Here is a 25259-nt window from a genome sequence, read left to right as displayed (position 1 = left end):
CCTGGCACAGCCACTGCGTGGAAACGTTTTCCAACGCACACTGTCTGGACTCTTAAATAGTCTCCTTAGCCCACTTCATAGGAATGAACAGTTTACAGCAGTGTGGCAGGGGAGACACCATTCAGCCCATAGAATATTACAGCTCAGAAACAGGCCTTTTGGCCCTTCTTGTCTGTGCCAAATCATTTTTCTGCCTAGTCCCACTGATCTGCACCTGGACCTGGACCATATCCCTCCACACCCCTCTCATCCATGTACCTGTCCAAGTTTTTCTTAAATGTTAAAAGTGAGTCCGTTTTCACCACTTTATCCGGCAGCTCATTCCACACTCCCACCACTCTCTGTGCGAAGAAGCCCCCCCCGCCTCCAATATTCCATTTAAACTCTTCTCCTTTCACCCTTAACCCATGTCCTCTGGTTTTTTTCTCCCCTAGCCTCAGTGCAAAAAGCCTGCTTGCATTCACTCTATCTATACCTATCATAATTTTATACATCTCTATCAAATCTCTGCTTATTTTTCTACGCTCCAGGGAATAAAGTCCTAACCTATTCAATCTCTCTCTAACTCAGCTTCTCAAGTCCCAAGCAACATCCTTGTGAACCTTCTCCGCACTCTTTCAACCTTATTAATATCCTTCCTGTAATCAAGTGACCAAAACTGCGCAGAATACTCTAAATTCGGCCTCACCAATGTCTTATACTACCTTGCCATAACATTCCATCTCTTGATACATTTTTTAAAAAGCCAATGTTCTAAAAGCACTCTTTACAACCCTATCTACCTGTGATGCCACTTTTAGGGAATTATGTATCTGTATTCCCAGATCCCTCTGTCCAACCGCACTCTTCAGTGTCCTACCATTTACCTTGTATGTTCTACCTTGGTTTGTCCTTCCAAAGTGCAATACCTCACACTTGTCTGCATTAAACTCCATCTGCCATTTTTCAGCCCATTTTTCTAGTTGGTCCAAATCCCTCTGCAAGCTTTGAAAACCTTCCTCACTGTCCACTACACCTTCAGTCTTTGTATCATCAGCAAATTTGCTGATCCAATTTGCCACATTATCATCCAGATCATTGATATAGAGGACAAACAACAATGGACCCAGCACTGATCCCTGTGGCACAGCACTAGTCACAGGCCTCCACTCAGAGAAGCAATCCTCCACAACCACTCTCTGGCATCTTCCACTGATGGAGTGTCTAATCCAATTTACTACTTCTCCATGTATACCTAGCAACTGAACCTTCCTAACTAACCTCCCATGCGGGACCTTGTAAAGGCCTTACTGAAATCCATGTAGACAACATCCACTGCCTTCCCTTCATCCACTTTCCTGGTAACCTCCTCAAAAAACACTAATAGATAGGTTAAACATGACCTACCATGCACAAAGCCACACTGACTGTCCCTAATAAGTCCCTGACTATCCAAATATTTGTAGATCCATGATGTCTATATCTGCAAAAAAAAAAAGCCATTGCTTAATCCACTGTCCATCGCTTTGGTCACAGTTCTGTGGCTTATCCAAGTATTTTGTTCAAAGTAATGAGGCTTTCTGCCTCTTCCAGGGCAAGAGTGCAGATCCCAACTACCCTCTGAGTGAAACAAATTACTCAAGCAATCGAAGGAAGGATTAATGTGCCCTGGTTATGGAGTTCCAGGCATCTGCAAACCAGAGAAAGAGAATGTAACACACTGCAGGAGACGCTCATCCAGTAATCTCTCGAAGAAACTGCCCAGTGAAAGCACCTTTAGGATAAAGCGTTAAACCCAAACAGTTCTCAGGTGATTATAAAGATCCCATGGCTGGTGGAGTTTGGCGGGGGGGGTCCCTGGATTTCTAGTCAATATTTACCCCTCCACTAATATCACAAAAGACAAATGATCATAGCTCTGTTCAGTAACTACACCTTTATACCAATCTCCATTAATGTTAATCCAGCTCCCTCACTCTGTCAGTCAATAACCCCTCAACCTCCCAGCACCCTGTGTTTCTGACTGTATCTCTACTGATATTAATAAGGCTTCTTTGGAGTGTCTGTCTCATACAACAAGAAACAAGATCTATCAATTGGAAAATGAATTCCTAGGAAACAGGTGCAGAGGGATATCTTTCAAAGGAGCCGGGGGATTTGGGGAGGGGTGGGAGGGGAAAGACACTGTCTTTCAGCAGAACGGAGGTGAATTTGCGTTAAACTGAACAAGATTTACTGGAAGCATCAATAACCATATACAGTAATCACCCACTCCATTATAAAATGCCAATGTTGACACTGAATATATCGCACGGGGAGTTTCCATCGACTCCTGTCCAAATGGAACAAGATTTGTTTTTTTGTTGTTGTTTGAAGTTCTTCTAAATTCCAAAATCTGTGCAAAAATAATGTGTTTAAAATCATCTTCAACGATATTCTTGCAGGGAGGAGGGTCCATTTATAGAACAAAAAAAATCAAAAAGTAATTCCAAATTAAAAGTCCAGGCAGGAGCTGATCATTCTCCAGGTTAATAAAGTCTCTTGGTCTCTCTCTGCTCCACCCTCCCCCTGTCCATCAGTTCTGATAGTGCTTGTCAATGTACACATGGCTCTGCTGTCAGTATATCTTCTGTCGACTGGGCAAGATTGCCTCTTTGATGAAGGTGAAGATCACCAGGATTCCCGATCTCTTACTCCGCTTACCCTTCGTGAAGTAATTCGACACAACATCATCTGCGGGAAAATTAAGGAAACCTTAAGCCAACCTCTCAAAACACAAACCAATCTGCCCACCCCCCAACCCACTGCCCACAAACCAACCCCTCTGCACCCCCCGCCCCCCCCACCCCTCCTACCCACAAACCAATCTGCCCGCCCCCCCCAACCCACTGTCTGCCAGCACCCACTGCCCACAAACCAAACCCCTCTGCACCCCCCGCCCACCACCCCACCTACCCACAAACCAATCTGCCTGCCCCCCACCTACACACCAACCCATTCCCCCCAATTCCCAAACCAACCCTCCAAACCACAGCCTGCCCACTAACCAATCCCTCCACATCCCCAACCATCAACCACCCGCCCCTCCTAAACCCACAAACCAACCCACTGAACTAATTTCACTCAAACTGAATCATAGAACCCCAAAAGGGGGCTATCTGGCTCATCGAGTCTGCACCAACTCTCTGACAGAGGATCCCAACCAAAACCTATTCCCATAACCCCACATATTTACCCTGCTAATCCATCTAATCCACACATCTTTGCTCACTAAGGGGCAATTTGGCATGTCTAATCCACTTAACCCACATATCTTTAGACTGTGGAAGAAAATCCACACAAACATGGGAAGAATATGCAAACTCCACACAGTGACCCAAGCCAGGAATTGAACCTGAGTCCCTGGAGCTGTGACGGAGCAGTGCTAACCACTGTGCCCCCATGCTGCCCCTTATTCAACACATTACCAACATGCCAGCAGTGTTTAACGGGCTGTATCGCTCATGCTCACCTCCATGCTGAACAGTGGATGGAAGGACATTCTCACCAGCAGACAGAGATACGAAGAAGGAGAAAGGGGTTACCCACAGGCACAGTGTGAAGTAAGCCAATACCTGACAGAAGAATGAGATAACTGAATCATAAACAATTAACTTGGTAATTAAATGGGTGATTAATAACCAAATGAGTGGCCCAATAACCGAGAGAGGACCTCCTCCAGCCTGCTGGCAAACTGCCACCTCCCCCTTCCCCACCCCTCCCCTCCTGCACCACCACCCCTACCCCCACCCCAAGCCCAATTGGCTCAACGGCCTCCGTTCTGTTGGAGGTGAAAGATTTGCTCATCAGAATTCACTGTCACAATACACACAATACTCAATACACAAGACAGGCTCCACCAAACACCCAGCCAGACTGCTCTTTCACCATTATCATGGCTGTTCTGATCTTGGATTTTAACTCCACCTTCCTGCCTGCTCCACCTGTTCCTCGATTCCCTGAGAAACCAAGACTCTCTCCTTCCCAGCCTGTGACGCTAGCATGTCTTTAAGCAATGTATTTTTTTTTTAAATCATGCTCTCTGCAGTTTACGAGCAAGCTCTGTTATTTTCATTGTGACCCTGGCTGCCTGATTAGAAATCTTTTTATTGCTGCTTAAATGGGGGGAGGGGGAGGGGGTGTTTATTTTTGCTCTGGGTCTATTGCACTTTCAGGGAGTTTATGACCTTTTGAATTGTTCGGGGTGGGGGATGATTGACAGGTCAGTTTTCAGTTCAAAAGGTGTGTGGACTCCTGGCTGAAGGCAGTGTGTGTCTCTTTCTCCCTTCTATTTGAAATTCTGCTCTGTTGGAAGCGGCTTTTCTTGCCTGCCTGGAATGAAAACTTTGCTGGAGGTGGTGTGGAGTAAGAGAGTCAGAGGTTTACAGCTTGGAAACAGGCCCTTCAGTCCAACTTGTCCATGCTGCCCAGTTTTTAACCACTAAGCTAGTCCCAACTGTCTGCATTTGGCCCAGATCCCTCTATGCCCGTCTCACCCGTGTAACTGTCTAAACATTTTTTAAAAGACAAAATTATACCCACCTCTACCACCACATCTGGCAGCTTGTTCTAGGCACTCACCACCCTCTACAAAAAAACTTGCCCTCTGAACTCTTTTGTATCTCTCCCCTCTCACCTTAAACCTGTGCCCTCAAGTTTTAGACTCTCCTACCTTTGGGAAAAGGTATTGACTATCTAGCTGATCTGTGCCCCTCATTATTTTATAGACTTCTATTAGATTGCCCCTCAGCCTCCAACGTTCCACAGAAAAAGTCCCAGTCTATCCAGCTTCTCCTTATAACTCAAACCATTAAGTCCTGGTGGCATCCTGGTAAATCTTTTATGTACTCTGTCTAGTTTAATAATATCCTTTCTATAATAGGGTGACCAGATTGCTGACTAAAAGCTAGAAGCTAGTAGTGATATTATCTCTACCGTGAGGTGCTAGGGTTTCCAGAAAGAAAAACCAGAGTTTCAGTTCTTACCAAAGGACTAATTCACAGCAGGTATTGCTGACCATCCGTATTCTCTGTCCTAAACCTGGGTGGATGTTTATAAGGAGGTTTGTTGTATTGGAACAAGTGGAGGGCTCTTGCAGGCTGCAAAGAGACATTGATAGGATGCAGAGCTGGGCCGAAAAGTGACAGATGGAGTTTAACCCGATAAGTGAGGTGATTCATTTTGATAGGACAAACTTGAATGCGGTTTACAGGGTCAATGGCAGGGTTCTGAGAAATGTAGAGGAACGGAGAGATCTTGGGGTTCATATCCACAGATCTCTGAAGGTTGCCACTCAAGTGGATAGAGCTGTGAAGAAGGCTTATGGTGTGTTAGCGTTTATCAACAGGGGGTTTGAGTTTAAGAGCTGTGGGGTTATGCTGCAACTATACCTGACCTTGGTGAGACCACATTTGGAATACTGTGTTCAGTTCTGGTCACCTCACTATAAGGAGGATGTGGAAGTATTGGAGAGAGTGCAGAGGAGATTTACCAGGATGCTGCCTGGTTTGGAGGGTAGGTCTTATGAGGAAAGGTTGAGGGAGCTGGGGCTTTTCTCTTTAGACGGAGGAGGATGAGGGGCAATTTAATAGAGGTTTATAAGATGATGAGGGGATAAATAGTCTCTGCACGTCCACTATTTCCTCGGGTGGATGTAGCTGTTACTAGGGGGCACAACTAGAAGGTTCATGGTGGGAGAAATAGGAGGGATGTCCGAGGTAGATTCTTCACTCAGAGAGTGGTTGGGGTGTGGAATACACTGCCTGCTGTGATAGTGGAGTCGGACACTTTAGGAACTTTCAAGCGGTTATTGGATAGGCACATGGAGCACTCCAGAATGATAGGGAGTGGGAAAGCTTGATCTTGGGTTTAGACATAGCTCGGCACAACATTGAGGGTCGAACGGCCTGTACTGTGATGTACTGTTCTATGGAACAGTAAATTTAGTTGTTAAGGTTTATACAATATCGTGGTTGTTTTCTTGTTTGCAATTGATAAAAGTTATTGCTAATTTTCTGTGTTAACTGTATTCTTAATTAAACTTTGTTTGATAAAAGCTCCCTAGTGGATCACTGAAATCGTACCAGAAGTGAAGCATATCGTGCTTATCCTAGCTGAATTCAAAGTACAAAACTTATAGCCTAGGCAGACTTCATAAAATACCTTGGAGATTTTACTGTGGATTATAACAAGCCTTAAATATATTTAATCTTGGAACAGCCACAATCCTCTGGGGTGGAGATTCCCAACCTTTGAGTGAAGTAACTTCTCCTCCTCACATTCCTGAATGATTGTCCCCAGATTCTACATTCTGCAGCCAGTGGAATCCACTTCTCAATGTCTACCCTCTTGAGTCCCTTCTGAATCTGACATGTTTCAATGAGTTTACCTCTACAAAACACAGGTCCTTTTTATGTAGGACAACCTCCTCAGGCCAGGGACTAATCCAGTGAACCGTCAAGGTATCACCTCCAATGCAAGTATATCTTTTTTAATAGGTTGACCAAAACTGTTTTCCAGTCTGACCAAAATCCTGTACAATTGAAGCAAGACTTCTCCAATCTCCAATACTCCAATCTCTCCACAATACAGGCCAAGGGCTTCCTAATTGCTTGCTATTCCCACATGCTAATTTTCTGTACTCCTTCAGTCTCTCTAAACATCAACATTTACAAATTTCACATCTTTTAAAAAATATTCTACTTTTCTATTATGATTCAAGTGAATAATTTCACACCTCCTTACATTATAATCCATCTGCCTGCCCAAATCTCTTTGCAGTCTCTTTGTGTCCTCCTCACAGCTTACCTTTCCATCATCAGGCCCGATTTGGAGTATTGTGAGCAGTTTTGGGTCCCATACTTAAGAATGGATGTGCTGGCCTTGGAGGGGGTCCAGAAGAAGTTCACAAGAATGATCCCAGGAATGAAGCGTTTGTCATATGAGGAGGTTGAGGACTCTAGGTCTAAACTTGATGGAGTTTAGAAGGATGAGGTGGGGATCTAATTGAAACTTAGAGTACTGAGAGGCCTACAGTGGACGTGGAGAGGATGTTTCCACTAATGGGAGAGACTAGAACTCAAGGTCACAACCTCAAAGTGAAGGAATGCTCCTTTAAAACTGAGATGAGGAGGAATTTCTTTAGCCAGAGGGTGGTGAATCATTGCCACAGAGGGCTGTGGAGGCCAGGTCATTCAGTGTCTTTAAGACTGACATAGATAGGTTCTTATCAATAAGGGGATTAAGGGTTATGGGGAAAAGTAGGGGAATGGGGATGAGAATCATATCAATCATGATTGAATGGCAGAGTAGACTCAATGGGCCAAATGCTGCTATGTCTTATTGTCTTATCAGCGAATGCAAGATAAATTACTTATGACGTCTTTGACTAATTAGTTAATAGGTTATAAATAGCTGAGGCCCCAGCACTGATCCCTACGACACTTCACTAGTCACCACCTGTCAGCAACAACCTGTCCTGGTCCCCTCCACGCTGACACTATCATTAAGAAAGCCCGTCAACGCCTCTACTTTCTCAGAAGACTAAGGAAATTTAGCATGTCAGCTACGACTCTCACCAACTTTTACAGATGCACCATAGAAAGCATTCTTTCTGGTTGTATCACAGCTTGGTCTGGGCTCCTGCTCTGTTCAAGACCGCAAGGAACTACAAAAGGTCGTGAATGAAGCCCAATCCATCACCCAAACCAGTTTCCCACCCATTGACTCTGTCTACACTTCCCGCTGCCTCAGCGAAGCAGCCAGCATAATCAAGGACCCCACACACCCCGGACATTCTCTCTTCCACCTTCTTCCTTCGGGAAAAGATACAGAAGTCTGAGGTCACGTTCCGACCGACTCAAGAACAGCTTCTCCCCTGCTGCCATCAGACTTTTGATTGGATTTACCTTGCATTAAGTTGATCTTTCTCTACACCCTAGCTATGACTGTAACACTACATTCTGCACCCTCTCCTTTCCTTCTCTATGAATGGTATGCTTTGTATAGCGCACATGAAACAATACTTTTCACTGCATGTTAATACATGTGACAAAAATAAATCAAAACTACTAGAAAGTGCCCCAATTATGCCTTCATGTGGCTTCCTGACTGTTAACCAATCCCCAATCCACGCTAATTTGTTACCCCCTCCCTCCCCCACTTCATGAGATCTTGTCTTCGTGATATCTTACCGACTGGCTTTTGGAACTCCAAGTATACCATGTCTACTGCCCTCCCCTCCCCTACCACCCCTCCCCTCCCCACCCCCCCTCACCACCCCTCCCCTCCCCACCCCCCCCTCCCCACCCCCCCCCCCCACCACCCCTCCCCTCCCCACCCCCCCTCCCCTCCCCACCCACCCCTCACCACCCCTCCCCACCCCTCCCCATCCCCCCCTCCCCACCCCTCCCCTCACCACCCACCCCCCCCCCCTTTTATGTAGCTTACTCATTACATTCTCAAAAACATTTGTCAAACACAATTTCCCTGCCATAAAACCATGATGACTTTATTTGATCAGAGTGCAGTGAGCGCCCTCCTTACCTCAGCAAAGGGATAGTATTCCTCAGCAAAGTGTTGAAATGCCAGGTAATGGTTACAGACCACCAGCACTGTGGAGAGCAAGCAAAACCCCCATCAGACTCCATACACAGACCACATTCGGTACCTTAAATCCTATCCACACTCACACACAAGCCTGAGGTATGGTAATGGGAGGATCCACTGCCATCCATTACTAGAATGGAAGAGTGAGAGGAGTTGGGGGGGGGGGGGGGGGGGGGGGGGGAGACGAGAGGCTGAAGAAGGAAGAGGAGAGGGGGACACAGAGGTGAGGGGGAGGGCAAACTCAGGGACAAGGTGAGGAGAATATAGAGGGCGAGGGAAGAGGGGCAATCCGAGCAGTGTAAGGGGAAGGACAGATCATACAATGAGAGAGGTGGGAGAAGAGGGGAGTGGATTAGTAGGCACGCTGGGGAGATTGTGGAAGGGGCCATGGCTGAGAGAGGAGGGCAGACCGCATGAAGGATTCAGTGAAAATTGGGGAGACAGACCTGGGAAGGAAGGGGGGAGGAGGGGGAGGATGGGAGTGTTAAACTAGGGGGACAACATAAGGGGAGAGGTAGACTGAATGACAGAGGTGGCATGGGCGCATTTAGAGGGCATCCACAGTCACCATTAGAGGAGCGAATTGACAATGGAGAACAGTGGGTCAGGGAGCAATGAGAAGGGTACTTACCACAGGATAGTATAAAATTGGGTGACGTCAGCAAGATGTATGGGAACGTCTGCAATAGGCCAAAGTAGACGAGATTTGTGAAGAGTCCGACCCCAATCATTAACGCAGGAAAATTCTCAAAGAGGTAGAGACCAACCAGCACTCCGGTGGAGAACTGAGGAGTGAAGGAAGAGAATTGAAGATGAGCTGCAAAGTTCATTTACATCGCACCTCTAGTGAGGAAATTATCACAACAAACTTTTCCAGATCTTTGTCTTTATATTCCACACAAACTCCTCTCACACCATCAACAAATCCCCCTATTATTCACCCCCCAAATGTCAGCTGTCAGCTGTGATTGAGAGTTTGCATATTCCCCCGCTCTCTGGGTAAAGTTTCTCCTGAATTCCTGATTGGGTTTATTAGCAACTCTCTTGTATTGACGGCCCCTGATGTTTGTGTGCCTGTGGCATGGTGGTGGTGGTGGTGGTGGAGAGAGAGAGAGAAAGAGTCACTAATGATTGCACAATGCTCAGAACTACTCACCTGTCCAAATGTAACAAAACCTGGACAATATCCAGGCCCGGGCTGATGAGTGGCAAATAACACTCGCGCGCCATGCAAGTGCCTGGCAATGACCATCTCTAACAAGGGGCAATAACCATCTCTAACAAGAGAGAATCTAACCATCACCCTTTGACATTCACTGACATTAACACTGCTGAATCCCCCACCATCAACATCCCGGGGGTTTCCAATGACCAGAAACTGAACTGGACCCAGCCATATAAATACTGCAGCTACAAGAGAAGGTCAAAGGCTGGGAATCCTGTGGTGACAACTCACCTCCTGACTCCCCAAAGTGTGTCCACCACCAGGAGTGTGATGGAATACACCCCACTTGCCTGGATGGGTGCCGCTCCAACAACACTCAAGAGGCTCGACACCATCCAGGGCAACGCAGTCTGTTGATTGAGTATTTGTAGAGGTGGTGTCAATCCCTGACACAGAATAGCAGACGTGTGTACACCATCTACAAAATACACTGCAGCTATTTGGACAGTACCTTCCAAACTCACAACCACTTTCATTTAGAAGGACGAGGGCAGCAGATACCACCACTTAGAAGTTCCCCTCCAAGCCACTCAAGAACATGAGCTAGGAGCAGGGATAGGCCATCTGGCCCCTTGAGCCTGCTCCGCCATTCAATAAGATCATAGCTGATAGTTTCATGGACTCAGCTCCACTTACCCGCCCGTTCACCATAACCCTTAATTCCTTTACTGTTCAAAAATTTATCTATCCTTGCCTTAAAATCATTCAATGAGGTCGCCTCAACTGCTTCACTGGGCAGGAAATTCCACAGATTCACAACCCTTTGTGTGAAGAAGTTCCTCCTCAATTCAATCCTAAATCTGCACTTATTTTGAGGCCATGCCCCCTAAAAAAAACTTCCCTGCTTCTATCTTCTCTATTCAATTCATAATCTTATAGCCCCAGTCTACTCAGTCTCTCATCATAAGCCACTCATCATCCTGATTTGACTTCACTGTCGCTGAATCAAAATCCTGGAATTCCCTCCGGAATAGCATTAGTGTTTTTACCTACACCACATGGACTGCAGCGGTTCAAGAGGCAGCTCGCCACCACTTTCTCAAGGGCAACAAGGGGTGGGGAATAAATGGTGGCCTAGCCAGTCACACTCACATCCCATACACATACTAAAAACTCACCCATATCATGTATTTGATGATCCGGCTGGTAATGACCGTATATTCTTCGATTAATTCTGCCAAATAGTACAAGCCAGCAGCTGTTGAAAGAGAGAAGCACACACATTATGCTCTGGTAACCCAGCTCAGTAAAAGAAGCAGGGAAAGGGAGGAGGTGTTCAACCAGGTAACGCTGCCTCTGGGACTGAAGACTACACTCTTACTGAAGTATTTCACTCATGAATAATTTACTGAAACAGGCCATTCAGCCCAACACATGTTGATGCTCCCATTGTTCCTCATTCACCCAATCAACACATCTCTCCATGACTTTCTCTGTTTGTGTTCATCTAACTTTAACTGAAATGTATCCAAATCTTTCCCCCCAAACATCCCGATACCAACAGCTTCCACATTCTCACCCTCTGGGTAAAGTCATTTCTTCTGAATTCACTTTTGAATATAATAGTAATCATTCCAGACTCCCCTCAGCCTTCTTCAGAGAAAACAGCTCATCATCCCAATGACTGAGTCAATGGGCCTTGTTCCAGTTATGACGCAATCACCAACAGTCCTGTATCAATCCCAAACTAACCTCACTCTTTGCCCACAGTCCTATTATCAATGCCAAACTAATCCCACTCACTCTCCATATCCCTGTATCAATCCCAAACTGATCCCACTTCCTCCACTCTCTCCCTGTAGCCCTGTATCAATCCCAAACTAATTGCACTGCTCACTCTCTCCCCATAGCCCTGTATCAATCCCAATCTAATCCCACTGCCCCATTCTCTCCCCATAGCCCTGTATCAATCCCAAACTAATCCCACTACCCCACTCTCTCCCCATAGCCCTGTATCAATCCAAACTAATCCCACTACCCCACTCTCTCCCCATAGCCCTGTATCAATCCAAATTAATCCCACTACCCCACTCTCTCCCCATAGCCCTGTATCAATCCAAACTAATCCCACTCTCTCCCCATAGCTCTGTATCAATCCCAATCTAATCCCACTGCCACACTCTCCCCCCCAATAGCCCTGTATCAATCCTAAACTAATCCCACTGCCCCACTCTCTCCCCATAGCCCTGTATCAATCCCAAACTAATCCCACTGCCCCACTCTCTCCCCATAGCCCTGTATCAATCCCAAACTAATCCCACTGCCCCACTCTCTCCCCATAGCCCTGTATCAATTCCAAACTAATCCCACTGCCCCACTCTCTCCCCATAGCCCTGTATCAATTCCAATCTATGCCCCAATCACTGACTGTAATTTGAAAGTGCCTTTCATTAACACAGGACACCCTGAAGCTCATTACGACCAATTTAGTACATTTCAGGTGCAGTAACCATGATAACGAAGGAACACAGTCACCAATCGGCCAGCAGCAAACTCCCATAAACTACAGCGTCACTATGTTTAAGTTTATTTATTAGTGTCAATAAACAGGCTTACATTAACACTGCAATGAAGTTACTGTGAAAATCGCCACACTCTGGCACCTGTTCGGGTGCACCGAGGGAGAATTTAGCACTGCCAATGAATCTAACCAGCACGTCTTTTGGACTGTGGGAGAAAACCGATGCAAACACGGGGAGAACATATAGACTCTGCACAGTGACTCAAGCTGGGAATCGAACCCGAGCCCCTGGCATTGTGAGGCAGCAGTGTTAACCACCGTGCTGCCCAGTTATTCAATTCTGTTCCTGAACTGAAGTTCCTAATTCCTCGGACCATTCCCGTGAATCTATTCTGCACCATCTCTAACGCCCTCACATCCTTCCTAAAGACACCCAGAACAGTCACAATGCTCCAGTCTTTGAGAAAGGTTCACCACAACACCACCATTCTGTACTTGATGTCCTATTTATAAAGCTTGGGATATTAGACATCTCATTGCTCGCTTTCCCAACATGTCCTGCCAGCTGTTACCACAGACAGCAAATTATACACATTATTCCAGACGTGCTGTCACCGAGGCCATGTATTACTGCAGTAAAGCTTTGCTATTTTTACGTTTCATTCCTCTGACAACAAAAAGAAAACTAAACGCTAAAGACCAGGGGCCTGTCCTTCCCCCTCACTCCCTCCTGTTCAGTGAGAAAGTACACAAACCCATCCTTCACAGGGTACAAGTTCATATGAATACATAGTATAGTGCCAGAAGATTGGAGGATAGCAAATGTTGTCCCATTGTTTAAGAAGGGGAACAGAGACTTCCCCGGGAATTATAGACCGGTGAGTCTTACTTCTGTTGTGGGCAAGGTTTTAGAAGAAATTATTAGAGTTAGGATTTATAGTTATTTGGAGAGTAATGAATTGATTGGAGATAGTCAGCATGGTTTTGTGGAGGGTAGGTCGTGCCTTACTAACCTTATTGAGTTTTTTGAGAAAGTGACCAAAGAGGTGGATGGGGGTAAGGCAGTTGATGTGGTATATATGGATTTTAGTAAGGCGTTTGATGAGGTTCACCATGGTAGGCTTCTGCAGAAATTGCAGATGTATGGGATTGGGGGTGATTTAGGTAATTGGATCAGGAATTGGCTGGCGGATAAGAGACAGAGGGTGGTGGTAGATGGTAAGTATTCGTCATGGAGTTCAGTTACGAGTGGTGTGCCTCAGGGATCTGTTTTGGGGCCACTGCTGTTTGTGATTTTTATTAATGATCTGGATGAGGGTATAGTTGGGTGGATTAGTAAATTTGCTGATGACACCAAAGTCGGAGGTGTGGTAGATAGTGAGGAAGGGTGTCTTAGTTTACAGGGAGACTTGGACAAGTTGCAGAGCTGGGCCAAGAGGTGGCGGATGGAGTTTAATGCGGAAAAGTGTGAGGTAATTCACTTTGGCAGGAATAACGGATGTGTAGAGTATAGGGCTAACGGTAGGACTCTGAATAGTGTGGATGAACAGAGAGATCTAGGTGTATGTGTACATAGATCCCTGAAAGTTGGGAGTCAAGTAGATAGGGTTGTTAGGAAGGCATACGGTGTCTTGGCGTTTATTGGTAGGGGGATTGAATTTAGGAGCCGCAGCGTCATGTTGCAACTGTACAAAACTCTGGTGCGGCCGCACTTGGAGTATTGTGTGCAGTTCTGGTCCCCACATTATAGGAAGGATGTGGAGGCTTTGGAGAGGGTGCAGAGGAGGTTTACCAGGATGTTGCCTGGTATGGAGGGGAGGTCCTATGAGGAGAGACTGAGGGATTTGAGGTTGTTTTCGTTAGAAAGAAGGCGGCTAAGAGGGGATCTTATTGAAACATATAAGATGATTAGAGGTTTAGATAGGGTGGACAGTGATAGCCTTTTTCCTCGGATGGAGAAAGCTAGCACGAGGGGGCATAGCTTTAAATTAAGGGGTGGTAGTTATAGGACGGATGTCAGGGGTAGGTTCTTTACCCAGAGGGTGGTGAGGGATTGGAATGCCCTGCCTGCTGCAGTTGTAAATGCGCCTAGTTTGGGGGCATTTAAGAGATCCGTGGATAGGTTTATGGATGGAAAGGGTTTAGTTTAGGTTAGAGGGTCATTGCTTTTTAACTGGTCGGCGCAACATCATGGGCCGAAGGGCCTGTTCTGCGCTGTAATGTTCTATACCATGTTTTGACACCATGCGCCCCTTGGTTATGTGTGGTGATCGCTCTGCCTGAATTAGTTTGCACAGTGTTTAGCACCATCTCACTCTGATTATTTGTAATTATCTCTCTGCCTTAAATTATCAGTTCTTAGATGATCCCTTCACTTAGAAGTCATTGAATCATAGAAACCCTACAGCACAGAAAGACGTCATTCAGCCCATTGAGTCTGTACCAACCACAATCCCACCCAGGCCCCATCCCCTTATTCCTACATATTTTACCTCTCATCCCTCTAACCTACACATCTCAGGACACTTGTTATAGTCTGTGTATGATTATACTAAACTGCTTGTGTACTTGCTCTGACCAACTTTTACAGATAGCACTCCTGCTGGTTGTATCATAGCTTGGTATGGCTCCTGCTCTGCCCAAGACCACAAGGAACTAGAAAGGGTTACAAAGAACAAAGAACAACACAGCATGGGAAACAGGCCCTTCGGCCCAACGAGCCTGCGCCACCATTTCAACATTGTGAGCTCCCTCTTCCACCCATGACCCTTGTCTACTCTTGTGAACCATTGTGAACGAAGCCCAGTTCATCACTCAAACCAGTCTCCCATCCATTGACTCTGTCTACACTTCCCGCTGCCTTGGCAAAGCAGCCAGCATAACCAAGGACCCCACACGCCCCGGACATTCTCTCTTTCACCTTCCTCCATCTGGAAAAAGATATCAGCGTCTGAGGTCATGTACCAAATGCCTCAAGAACAGCTTCTTCCCTGCTGCTGTCAGACTTCTGAATGGACCTACCTTGCGTTAAGTTGATCTTTCTCTATACCCTAGCTATGACTGTAACACTACATTCTGCACTCTCTCCTTTCCTTCTCTATGTATGATATGCTTTGTCTGCGTAGCGCACAAGAAACAATATTTTTCAAAGGAGAAAATGCTGGAAAATCTCAGCAGATCTGGCAGCATCTGTAAGGAGAGAAAAGAGCTCACACTTGGAGTCCAGATGGCCTTTTGTCAAAGCTGGTTTCAGATTTCATCCCTGATAATTTGTTTTTAAACAATACTTTTCACTGTATACTAATACATTTGACAATAATAAACCAGTAAATAAAAAGACTTGTTATTCAGCCAGCCTGCACAGTCTGTACCTGTCTGTTGACAATTTTGACTACCTGTGGGTGTCAGGCTATGGTCACTGCACCTGTACTTTCCGTGCCTGCGCACCTCCCTCCACTTCACCCGAGGAAGGAGCAGCACTCCAAAAGCTTGTGATTTCAAACAAAACTGATGTGGAGATGCTGGCACTGGACTGGGATTAGCACAGTAAGAAGGCTCACAACACCGGTTAAAGTCCAACAGGTTTATTTGGAATCACAAGCTTTCGGAGCACAGCTTGTTCATCAAATGCGTGAAAAGTTTGGTTCACAGACACGGCAGTAATAGACACACACTCAATTTACAAAATAATGGTTGGAATGCGAGTCTTAACGGGTAATCAAGCTTTACAAGTACAGACAACGTGAGTGGAGAGAGGGTTAAGCACGAGTTAGGGCAGGGCAGTTAGTGAGATTTTGTAAGCCCAGGCAAGTCGTGGGGGTTACAGACAGTGTGACATGAACCCAAGATCCCAACTGTCCAGCACAGGCTTCTGGTGTGGGGAGGTGTGGAGTGTGGGGCAGTGCTCTCTCAATAGCTGCTGGTCTTGCTGCTAGCACAGGCTCCTGCTCCACTCCTGGTGTGGGGGGGCACCGTATGGGGGTGGTGTCATCTCCAGGAAGGGGTGTGGGGGAGGGGGTGAGTGTCAGGGGTTATTTGTCCAGGGGGAGGGGGTGCACTGTGTCAGGGGGCGGCTGCAGTATGAGAGAGAGGGGTGCAGTATAGGGGGTTAAAGTATGGAGGTGCGGTGCTCTCTCAGTAGCTGCTGGTCACTCACTCCCAGCACAGGCTCCTGGTGTGGGGGTGGAGGGGGTGCAGTATGAGAACATAAGAAATAGGAGCAGGAGTAGGCCACCCAGCCCTTCGAGCCTGCCCCGCCATTCAATAAGATCATGGCTGATCTGTCGTGGCTCAGTTCCGCTTTCCCGCTTTCTCCCCAGAACCCTTAATCCCCTCTCTTATCAAAAACCCATCAACCCGCGTCTTAAAAATATTTAGCGAGGCAGCCTCCACCACTTCAACGGGCAGAGAATTCCAGAGATTCACCACTCTGAGTGAAGAAGTTCCTCCTCAACTCCGTTCTAAACCGCCCCCCTTTTATCTTGAGGCTGTGCCCCCTAGTCCTACTGTCTTTTTTGAGCGGGAAGAGTCTCTCCACCTCTATCCTATCCATCCCATTCATCATCTTATACGTCTCAATGAGATCTCCCCTCATTCTTCTAAACTCTAACGAGTACAAGCCCAGTTTATTCAGCCTCTCCTCATAGCTCAACCCCCTCAACTCCGGTATCAGCCTAGTAAACCTCCTCTGCACTCCCTCCAAGGCCAAAATATCTTTGCGCAGGTGCGGCGCCCAAAACTGCACACAGTACTCCAGCTGCAGCCTCACCAATGCCCTATACAGCTGCAGCAAGCCCTCCCTACTTTTATATTCAATCCCCCTCGCTATGAAGGCCAGCATCCCATTCGCCTTCCTGACCACCTGCTGCACCTGCAAGCTGGGTTTTTGCGACTCATGCACAAGGACCCCGAGGTCCCTCTGCACCGTCGCCTGCTGCAGTTTTTCGCCCCGTAAGTAATAGTCCTTCCTACCATTCTTCCTACCAAAGTGGACCACCTCACACTTGCCAACATTAAATTCCATTTGCCATTTCCTGGCCCATTCGCCCAGCCTATCTAGATCCTTCTGCAGACTCTCCACACCCTCCGCACAATTTGCCGTTCCCCCAATCTTGGTGTCATCAGCAAATTTCGACACTCTACACTCGGTTCCCTCCTCCAGATCATCTATATAAATGGTAAAAAGCTGAGGCCCCAGCACCGACCCCTGGGGCACTCCACTAGTCACCATCCGCCAATCCGAATAGCACCCGTTGACCCCCACTCTCTGCCTCCTATTTGACAACCAATCCTCTATCCATGCTAACACCCTACCCCCAACTCCACGTCCCTCGACCTTCTGCAATCACCTCTTGTGAGGTACTTTGTCAAACGCCTTCTGAAAATCTAGAAAGACCACATCCACCGGCTCTCCTCTATCCACCGCCCTAGACACATCCTCATAGAACTCCAGTAAATTTGTCAGACACGACTTCCCTTTCATGAAACCGTGCTGCGTCTGCTCTATCAAGCAATTCCCTTCAAGAGGCCTCGCAATTTCCTCCTTAATGACAGATTCTAACATTTTACCTACCACAGACGTTAAACTAACCGGCCTATAATTCCCCGCCTTTTGCCTGGCACCCTTCTTAAACAACGGCGTAACATTAGCTGTTTTCCAATCATCCGGCACTTCCCTGGAATCCAGCGACGTATGAGTGTGGGGTGGCGCAGTGTGGGTGTGCTGTCTCAGGTGCAGCTTGTCACTCACTCCCAGCACAGGCTCCTGGTCTGGGGATGCGAGGGGAGGGTGCAGGGTGACGTCTCAGGTGCAGCTTGTCACTCACTCCCAGATGTGGGTATGCCGGCGTTGGACTGGCAAACCTCGAAAGCTTGTGAGTCTATTATCAAATAAATCGGTTGGACTAAAACCTGGTGTTGTCAGACTTTTTTACTGTACTCACTCCCAGCACAGGCTCCTGGTCTGGGGGTGCAGGGGGGGAGGGGTTGGGGGTGCTGTCTCAGGTGCTGCTGGTCACTCACTCCCAGCACAGGCTCCTGGTCTGGGGGTGCAGGGGGAGGGTGGGGAGGGGTTGGGGGTGCTGTCTCAGGTGCTGCTGGTCACTCACTCCCAGCACAGGCTCCTCCCCCTCCCATTCACAAACTCCTGCCCCTAGCTACGCTTCCCTCTGACTGGATGGACAGTCCCAACGTGGCCATCTCATTGGTCCTCAGGGACGGGGCAGCACCCAATTGGAGAGTTCGATCGCCGCCCCGCTTCCTCTCCGCCCTATCGAGTTCTCTGATTGGACAACCACCGCTACCTGTTGCGGAACCCCCCTGCTGATTGGTCCAGCCACGCACTAACCCATCTATCGGGCCCTGCGATTGGTTGCTTGCTCAATGCCTACGTTGCCCGTTCCCCTCCCCCCCGCTGTGACCCCGAAAGGGGGCAAACCCCCCCCGGAGCCATGGCAACTCGCCCCCCCCCGAGCCATACAACCCCCTCCCCCGCCCCAGCCTCTCCCACACTGCCCAGCAGTCCGGCCTAGCCCAGGGGCTGTTCACTGCGCCCAAGCCCTGCTCTCGAGTGAATGCAGCCGCCGGTCCCGGGCTCTCTCCCTGAGGCCGCCTCCCCCCCGCAGCCGCTCACTTACCGATTCCCAGCGTGACAAAAGCGACCTGCAGCAGTAGCGAGAGCCAGCTGAGGAGGTAGAGGAACCACATCCTGCTGCCCGGGGGCCCGAGGCCTGCCACAGGGCAGCAAATAAACACCCGCAGCCGCCTGGGGACACCGGGGAGGCGGCCAGAGAGGGGGCGGGGAGCCCACGGCCCGGCACCGCCACAGAGAGCGCCACCCACCGGGGGGAGGAGGCGGGGGGGGTCCTCCCGACATAGCGCCACCCACCGGGGAGGAGGTTAGAGGGTCCTCCGGGAACAGCGCCACCAACCGGGAGGAGGAGATTGGGGTCGTCCGGGAACAGCGCCACCAATCGGGAAGAGGAGGTTGGGGGTCCTCCCGACATAGCGCCACCAATCGGGAAGAGGAGGTTGGCGGTCCTCCGGGAACAGCGGCACCAACCGGGAGGAAGAGGTTGGGGGTCCTCCGGGAACAGCGCCACCAATCGGGAACAGGAGGTTGTGGGTCCTCCCGACATAGCGCCACCAACCGGGAACAGGAGGTTGGGGGTCCTCCGGGAACAGCGGCACCAACCGGGAGGAAGAGGTTGGGGGTCCTCCGGGAACAGCGCCCCCACCGGGAGGAGGCTGGGGTCCTCCCGACATAGCGCCACCCTCCGGGGGGAGGAGGCCGGGGCCCTCCGGGAACAAAACCACCCCCGGGGGGCGGGCCCTCCAGGAACAGCGCCACCAGCTGCGGGGAGGAGGTTGGGGATTTTGAGGAACAGCGATATCGCTGCGGGGAGGAGCGCCACCGCCTGGTGCGAGAAGGAACAGGGGCGACCTCCAGGTGCAGCGCCACCTGCTGGAGGGCGGGTGGATGTAGGACGTTCAAACAGCGCCACCTACTGCACGGGAAGAGACGAGACATCTGCAAATAGCGGCACCTGTCGGATAGGCGGAGAATGACACCCTGATACAGCGACCCCTGCGGGTGAAAGTGTGACTCTCCAAGGGGATTGACGTCTGGACGGTGACTCCTGGGGAGACTGACGTCTGGACAGTAACTCCTGGGGGAGACTGACGTCAGGACGGTGTCTCCCAGGGAGACTGACGTCTGGACGGCGACTCCTGGGGAAGACTGACGTCTGGACGGTGACTCCTGGGGGAGACTGACGTCTGGGCGGTGGTGACTCACCGGGGAGACTGACGTCTGGGCGGTGGTGACTCACCGGGGAGACTGACGTCTGGGCGGTGGTGACTCACCGGGGAGACTGACGTCTGGGCGGTGGTGACTCACCGGGGAGACTGACGTCCGGGCGGTGGTGACTCACCGGGGAGACTGACGTCCGGGCGGTGGTGACTCACCGGGGAGACTGACGTGCGGACGGCCTCTCCTGGGAGAGGTTGGCGCCGGCGCGGCTAATCTGGGTCTGCTAGACTGAGTCTGCAGCAGGTGGTAAAGGAAAAACGTACCTGATCTCGTCCTTACCAATCAGCCGGCTGCAGATGAATCTGTCCATGACAGTATCAGTAAGAATGACCACCGCATGATCCTTGTGGAGATGAAGTCCTGCCTTCACATTGAGAATAATCTCCATCATGTTGTGTGGCACTATCACTGTGCTAAATGGGACAGACTTTGAACTAATCTACCAGCTCAAGGCTGGGCATCCATGAGGCGCTGTGGGCATCAACAGCAGTGGAAATGTCCTCCAGCACAACCTGCAACCTCATGGCCAGGTATATCCCCCACTCTACCATTACCATCAAACCAGGGAATCAACCCTGGTTCAATGGAGAGTGCTGGAGGGTATGCCAGGAGCAGAACCAGGCATGCCTAAAAATGAAGTACTAACCTGGTGAAACTATCAAACAGGACTACTTGTATGCCAAATGGCAAAAACAGCAAGTGATAGACAGAGCTGAGTGATCCCACAGCCAAAGGATCAGATCTAAGCTCTGCAGTCCTTCCACATCCAGTCGAGAATGGTGGTGGACAATTAAACAACTCACTGGAGGAGGAGACTCCACAAATATCCCCATCCTCAATGATGGAGGAGCCCAGCACATCAATGCAAAAGATAAGGCCGAAAAATTCGCAGCAATCTTCAGCCAGAAGTGGCGAGTGGATGATCCATCTCAGTCTCCTCCAGTGGTCCCCACCATCTCAGATGCCAGTCTCAACCAAATCAGTTCACTCCACGTGTGTTCACTAACTCCATAGAGTTAATAGTGAGAGACTGCTCCCTAGACTGGGTATGAACACGAGAGGTCATCACTTAAGGGTGAGGGGGGAGAGGTATAATTTGGAGGTAAGAGGAAGGTTCTTTACGCAGAGAGTTGTGGGGGTCTGGAATGCGCTACCAAGTAGGGTGGTGGAGGCAGGAACGTTGGACTCGTTTAAGATGCAGTTAGATAGGCACATGAGTGAAACGAGAATGGAGGGATATGGTAGGGGCTATTAAATAGGGTTAAACCTCGGGAGACACCGGAAGGGCAGGCTGTATGATTAATATTTTTTGTCTTTATTCCACAGGTGGAGGTCCACCTCGTGTCAAGCGAGGGGCATGCACACGGCGGGTCGTGCGTGGGCTGCTCTTGGAAGTCCAGGAGTGGCCTAGTACTTCATGTCGGTGTGTGTGCTTGATCCTGGACCGATAGACGGGCTCCACAACAGCTCAGTGACTAGCACTGCTAGCTGTGCAGACACATGGATTTGGGCCTGTGTCTGTGGGAGTTTGCGCATTCTCCCTGTGGTTGCGTGGGTTTCCTCCGGGCGCTCCGGTTTCCTCCCACACCCCAAAGATGTGCTCTTAGGCTAATCGGTTTCCACCAAATTGACACTATTTCCTCCCTGAATCTGACTGAGTAGGGTCCCATTCGTAGACATGCAGGGTAAAATAGGTGTAGGGCGATGCGGCGGCACGGGCTCGTTGGGCCGAAGGGCCTGTTTCCCGTGCTGGGTTGTTCTTTGTTCTTTGTTGTTCTTATCAAGAAACAATTGGAGACACTGGATACTGCAAAGGCAATGGGCTCTGGTAACATTCCAGTAATAGTACTGAAGACTTGTGCTGCAGAACTTAGCCTAGCCAAGCTCTTCCAGTACAGTTACAACACTGGCGTCTACCCAGCAATGTGGAAAATTGCCCGGGTACATCCTGTACACAAATCCAACCTGGCCAATTACTGCCCTATCAGTCTACTCTCGATCAGTAAAGTGATGGAAGGGGTCACTGACAGTGCTATCAAACAGCACCAGCTCAGCAATAACCTGCTCAGTGAAGCCCAGTTTGTGTTTTGCCCAGGGTCACTCAGCTCCCGACCTCATTACAGCCTTGGTTCAAACATGGACAAAAGAGCTGAATTCCAGAGGTGAGAATTTCAGCCCTTAACATCAAGGCCACATTTGACCGAGTGAGGCATCAAGGAGCCTGAGTGACACTGGAATCATTGGGAATCAGGGGCAAACTCCCCACTGGCTGGAGTCATACCTGGTACATAGGAAGATGGAGAAAGTTAGAAGAGAGAGTGTCCAGAGTGTGTGGTGTCCTTAATTATACTGGCTGCTTCTCCAAGGCAGCAGGAAGTGTGGACAGAGTCAATGGACAGGAGATTGGTTTGTGTGATGGATTGGGCTACATTCACAACCTTTTGCAGTTCCTTGCGGTCTTGGGCAGAGCAGGAGCCCAGACCAAACTGCTACACAACCAGAAAGAATGCTTTCTACGGAGCAACTGTAAAAATTGGTGAGTCATAGCTGACATGCCAAATTTCCTGACTCCTGAGAAAATAGAGGCGTTGGTGGGGCTTTCTTAACTATAGCATCGGTGTGAAGGGATCAGGACAGGTTGTTGGTGATCTGGACACCTAAAAAAATGAAGCTCTCGGCCATTTCCATTTTATCCCCATTGATGTAGACAGGGGCATGTTCTCCACTGCACTCCCTGAAGTCGATGGCTATTTCCTTTGTTTTGCTGACACTGAGGGAGGGATTATTACCATTGCACCAGTTCACCAGATGGTTAGCACTGCTGCCTCACGTTGCCAGGGAGCCAGGTTCGATTCCCGGCTTGGGTCACTGTCTGTGTGGAGCTTGCACATTCTCCCCGTGTCTTTGTGGGTTTCCCGCGGGTGCTCCAGTTCCTCCCACACTCCAGAACACATGCTGGTTAGGGTGCATTGGCCATGCTAAATTCTCCCTCGGTGCACCCGAGCGGGTGCCTGAGTGTGGCGACTAGGGGATTTTCACAGTAACTTCATTGCAGTGTTAATGTAAGCCTACTTGTGAACGTGTCTAGTGATATGACCACTTTGCCACCACCTCTCCCTGGTGGTGTAGTAGATGTCAGTTTCAGGGTTCTCATTGGGGAACACTTATCCCTCCGCTTCAGAAATTCATGATTTCTGGTTTCATACCCAGGCTGACGTTGCAGTGCCGTTCTGAGGGAGTGCTGCACTGTCAGAGGTGCAGCCTTTCAGATTAAGCCTTGAACTGAGGCCTTTCGGGACACAGACCTGAGGTTTTTCCGACAATTGACAATGGTCACCAGCAGATTCTTAATTCCAGATTTTTTTTATTGAATTCAAATTCCACCATCTGCCGTGGTGGGATTCGAACCCGGGTCCCCAGAACATTAAAGTAAAAGTAAAGTTTATTTATTAATCGCAAGTAGGCTTACATTAACGCTGCAATGAAGTTACTGTGAAAATCGCCTAATCGCCACACTCCGGCACCTGTTGGGGTGCACTGAGGGAGAATTTAGCATGGCCAGTGCACCCTAACCAGCACATCTTTCGGAGGAAACCGGCGAACCCGGAGGAAACCCACACAGACATGGGGAGAACATGCAGACTTCGCACAGACAGTGACCCAAGCCAGGAATCACTGGGTCCCTGGTGTTGCGAGGCAGCAGTGCTAACCACTGTGCCACCGTGCAGCTTTCTAGTTGGATTTCTGGATTAATAGCCAAGCGATAATACCACAAGGCCATCGAGCTCTTTATTTTGCAACTGTGTTCTGTTGAGGGTGCGTTTGCTGCTTTTAAGTATTTTCTCCCTTGTTCCGCCCTTCCCCCTGTCTCAACCCCTCCCTTCACCCTCTACTTTGTTCCACACTGCACTCCCTTCCCTCTCGCCCTCCCTCCTCTTACACTTCCTTGCCTTCTTGGAACCTACTCTCCATTTACAGGCCAAAAGCAGAGGGTTCGTTTCCACACTGAGAATATCCAGCTCGATCCAATCTCCGTCTCAGCTTATCCGACATCCAGGACTGAGTAGGCAGAAGTTTCAAGCAACAAAGAAAATTCCAGCACAGGAACAGGCCCTTCGGCCCTCCAAGCCTGCACCGACTATGCTGTCCAACTGAACTAAAACCCCCTACCTCCTTATAGGACGGATGTCAGAGGTAGGTTCTTTACTCAGAGGGTAGTAAGGGCGTGGAATGCCCTGCCTGCAGCAGTTGTGGACTCGCCAACTTTAAGGGTGTTCGGATGGTCAGTGGATAGGCATATGGATAACATTGGAATAGTTTAGGTGAGAGGGTCATTGGATTGGTTCCACTGGTCGGCACAACATCGAGGGCCGAAGGGCCTGTACTGCGCTGTAACGTTCTACCCTTCCGGGCATATCCCTCTATTCCCATCATATTCGTGTATTTGTCAAGATGTCCCTTAAAACTCACTATCGTATCCACTTCCAGAACCTCCCCCAGCCCCCTGTGTAAAATAAACTTCCCCTGCACCTTAAACCTGTGTTCCTGAGTAATTGACTCTTCCACCCTGGGAAAAAGCTTCTGACTATCCACTCTGTCCATTCCTCTCATAATCTTGTAGATTTCTATCAGGTTGCCCCGCAACCTGTATTGTTCCGGTGAGAACAAACCAAGTTACTCCAATCTCCCCTTACAGCTAATGCCCTCCATGCCAGGCACCATCCTGGTAAATCTTTTCTCTACCCTCTTTCCCTTTGCAGAGACCAGCGTTTGGATGGGACTTCCTGGCCTTGCTGTGGGGAACGCAGCCGATCGTTCAGTGAACTTTACCTGAACTGGACCATCCCTGTGGCGGGAGGGCTAACTCTGCTCCATGTTTTCAGCCCGCTCTCCACGCTCCTTTCTCTGGTTACTGACTCCGTCTACCTCCCCTGGAACAGACTGCTCTCAATCTCAGTGTTATTCCCCTGATGAGTTTACAGCTACTTAGCTCCTCCATTACAGAGACTGTCTCTATCCACCTCCAGCCTGACATACAACTGTGCCCCATCTCAGCTCATCAGCTTCAGAAACCCTCATTCATTCTTTTTTTAACCTCAAACTCTGACTATTCCAATACAATGCCAGCTGCTCCCCCA

At 49.0% G+C, this 25259-nt stretch overlaps 1 protein-coding gene across 1 annotated transcript; it reads right to left on the bottom strand.

Moving 5' to 3' along the window:
• Positions 1–2189: 2189 nt before the first annotated feature.
• Positions 2190–19127, bottom strand: tex261 (testis expressed 261). The gene is made up of 6 exons (XM_080182655.1): positions 18947–19127; positions 10969–11048; positions 9257–9410; positions 8563–8630; positions 3491–3593; positions 2190–2712 (listed from the first exon to the last, which is right to left on the bottom strand). Exons 1-6 carry the CDS (start codon positions 19014–19016, stop codon positions 2597–2599), a joined length of 591 nt encoding a protein of 196 aa, XP_080038781.1. The 5' UTR covers positions 19017–19127; the 3' UTR covers positions 2190–2596.
• Between the last annotated feature and the right edge of the window lie 6132 nt (positions 19128–25259).

The sequence above is a fragment of the Carcharhinus amblyrhynchos genome, unplaced genomic scaffold (assembly GCF_965287045.1).
Source record: "Carcharhinus amblyrhynchos unplaced genomic scaffold, sCarAmb.v2.hapA scaffold_77, whole genome shotgun sequence".
In the NCBI taxonomy this organism is placed as follows: Eukaryota; Metazoa; Chordata; class Chondrichthyes; order Carcharhiniformes; family Carcharhinidae; genus Carcharhinus; species Carcharhinus amblyrhynchos.
This window is presented reverse-complemented; position numbering and strand designations above follow the sequence as displayed.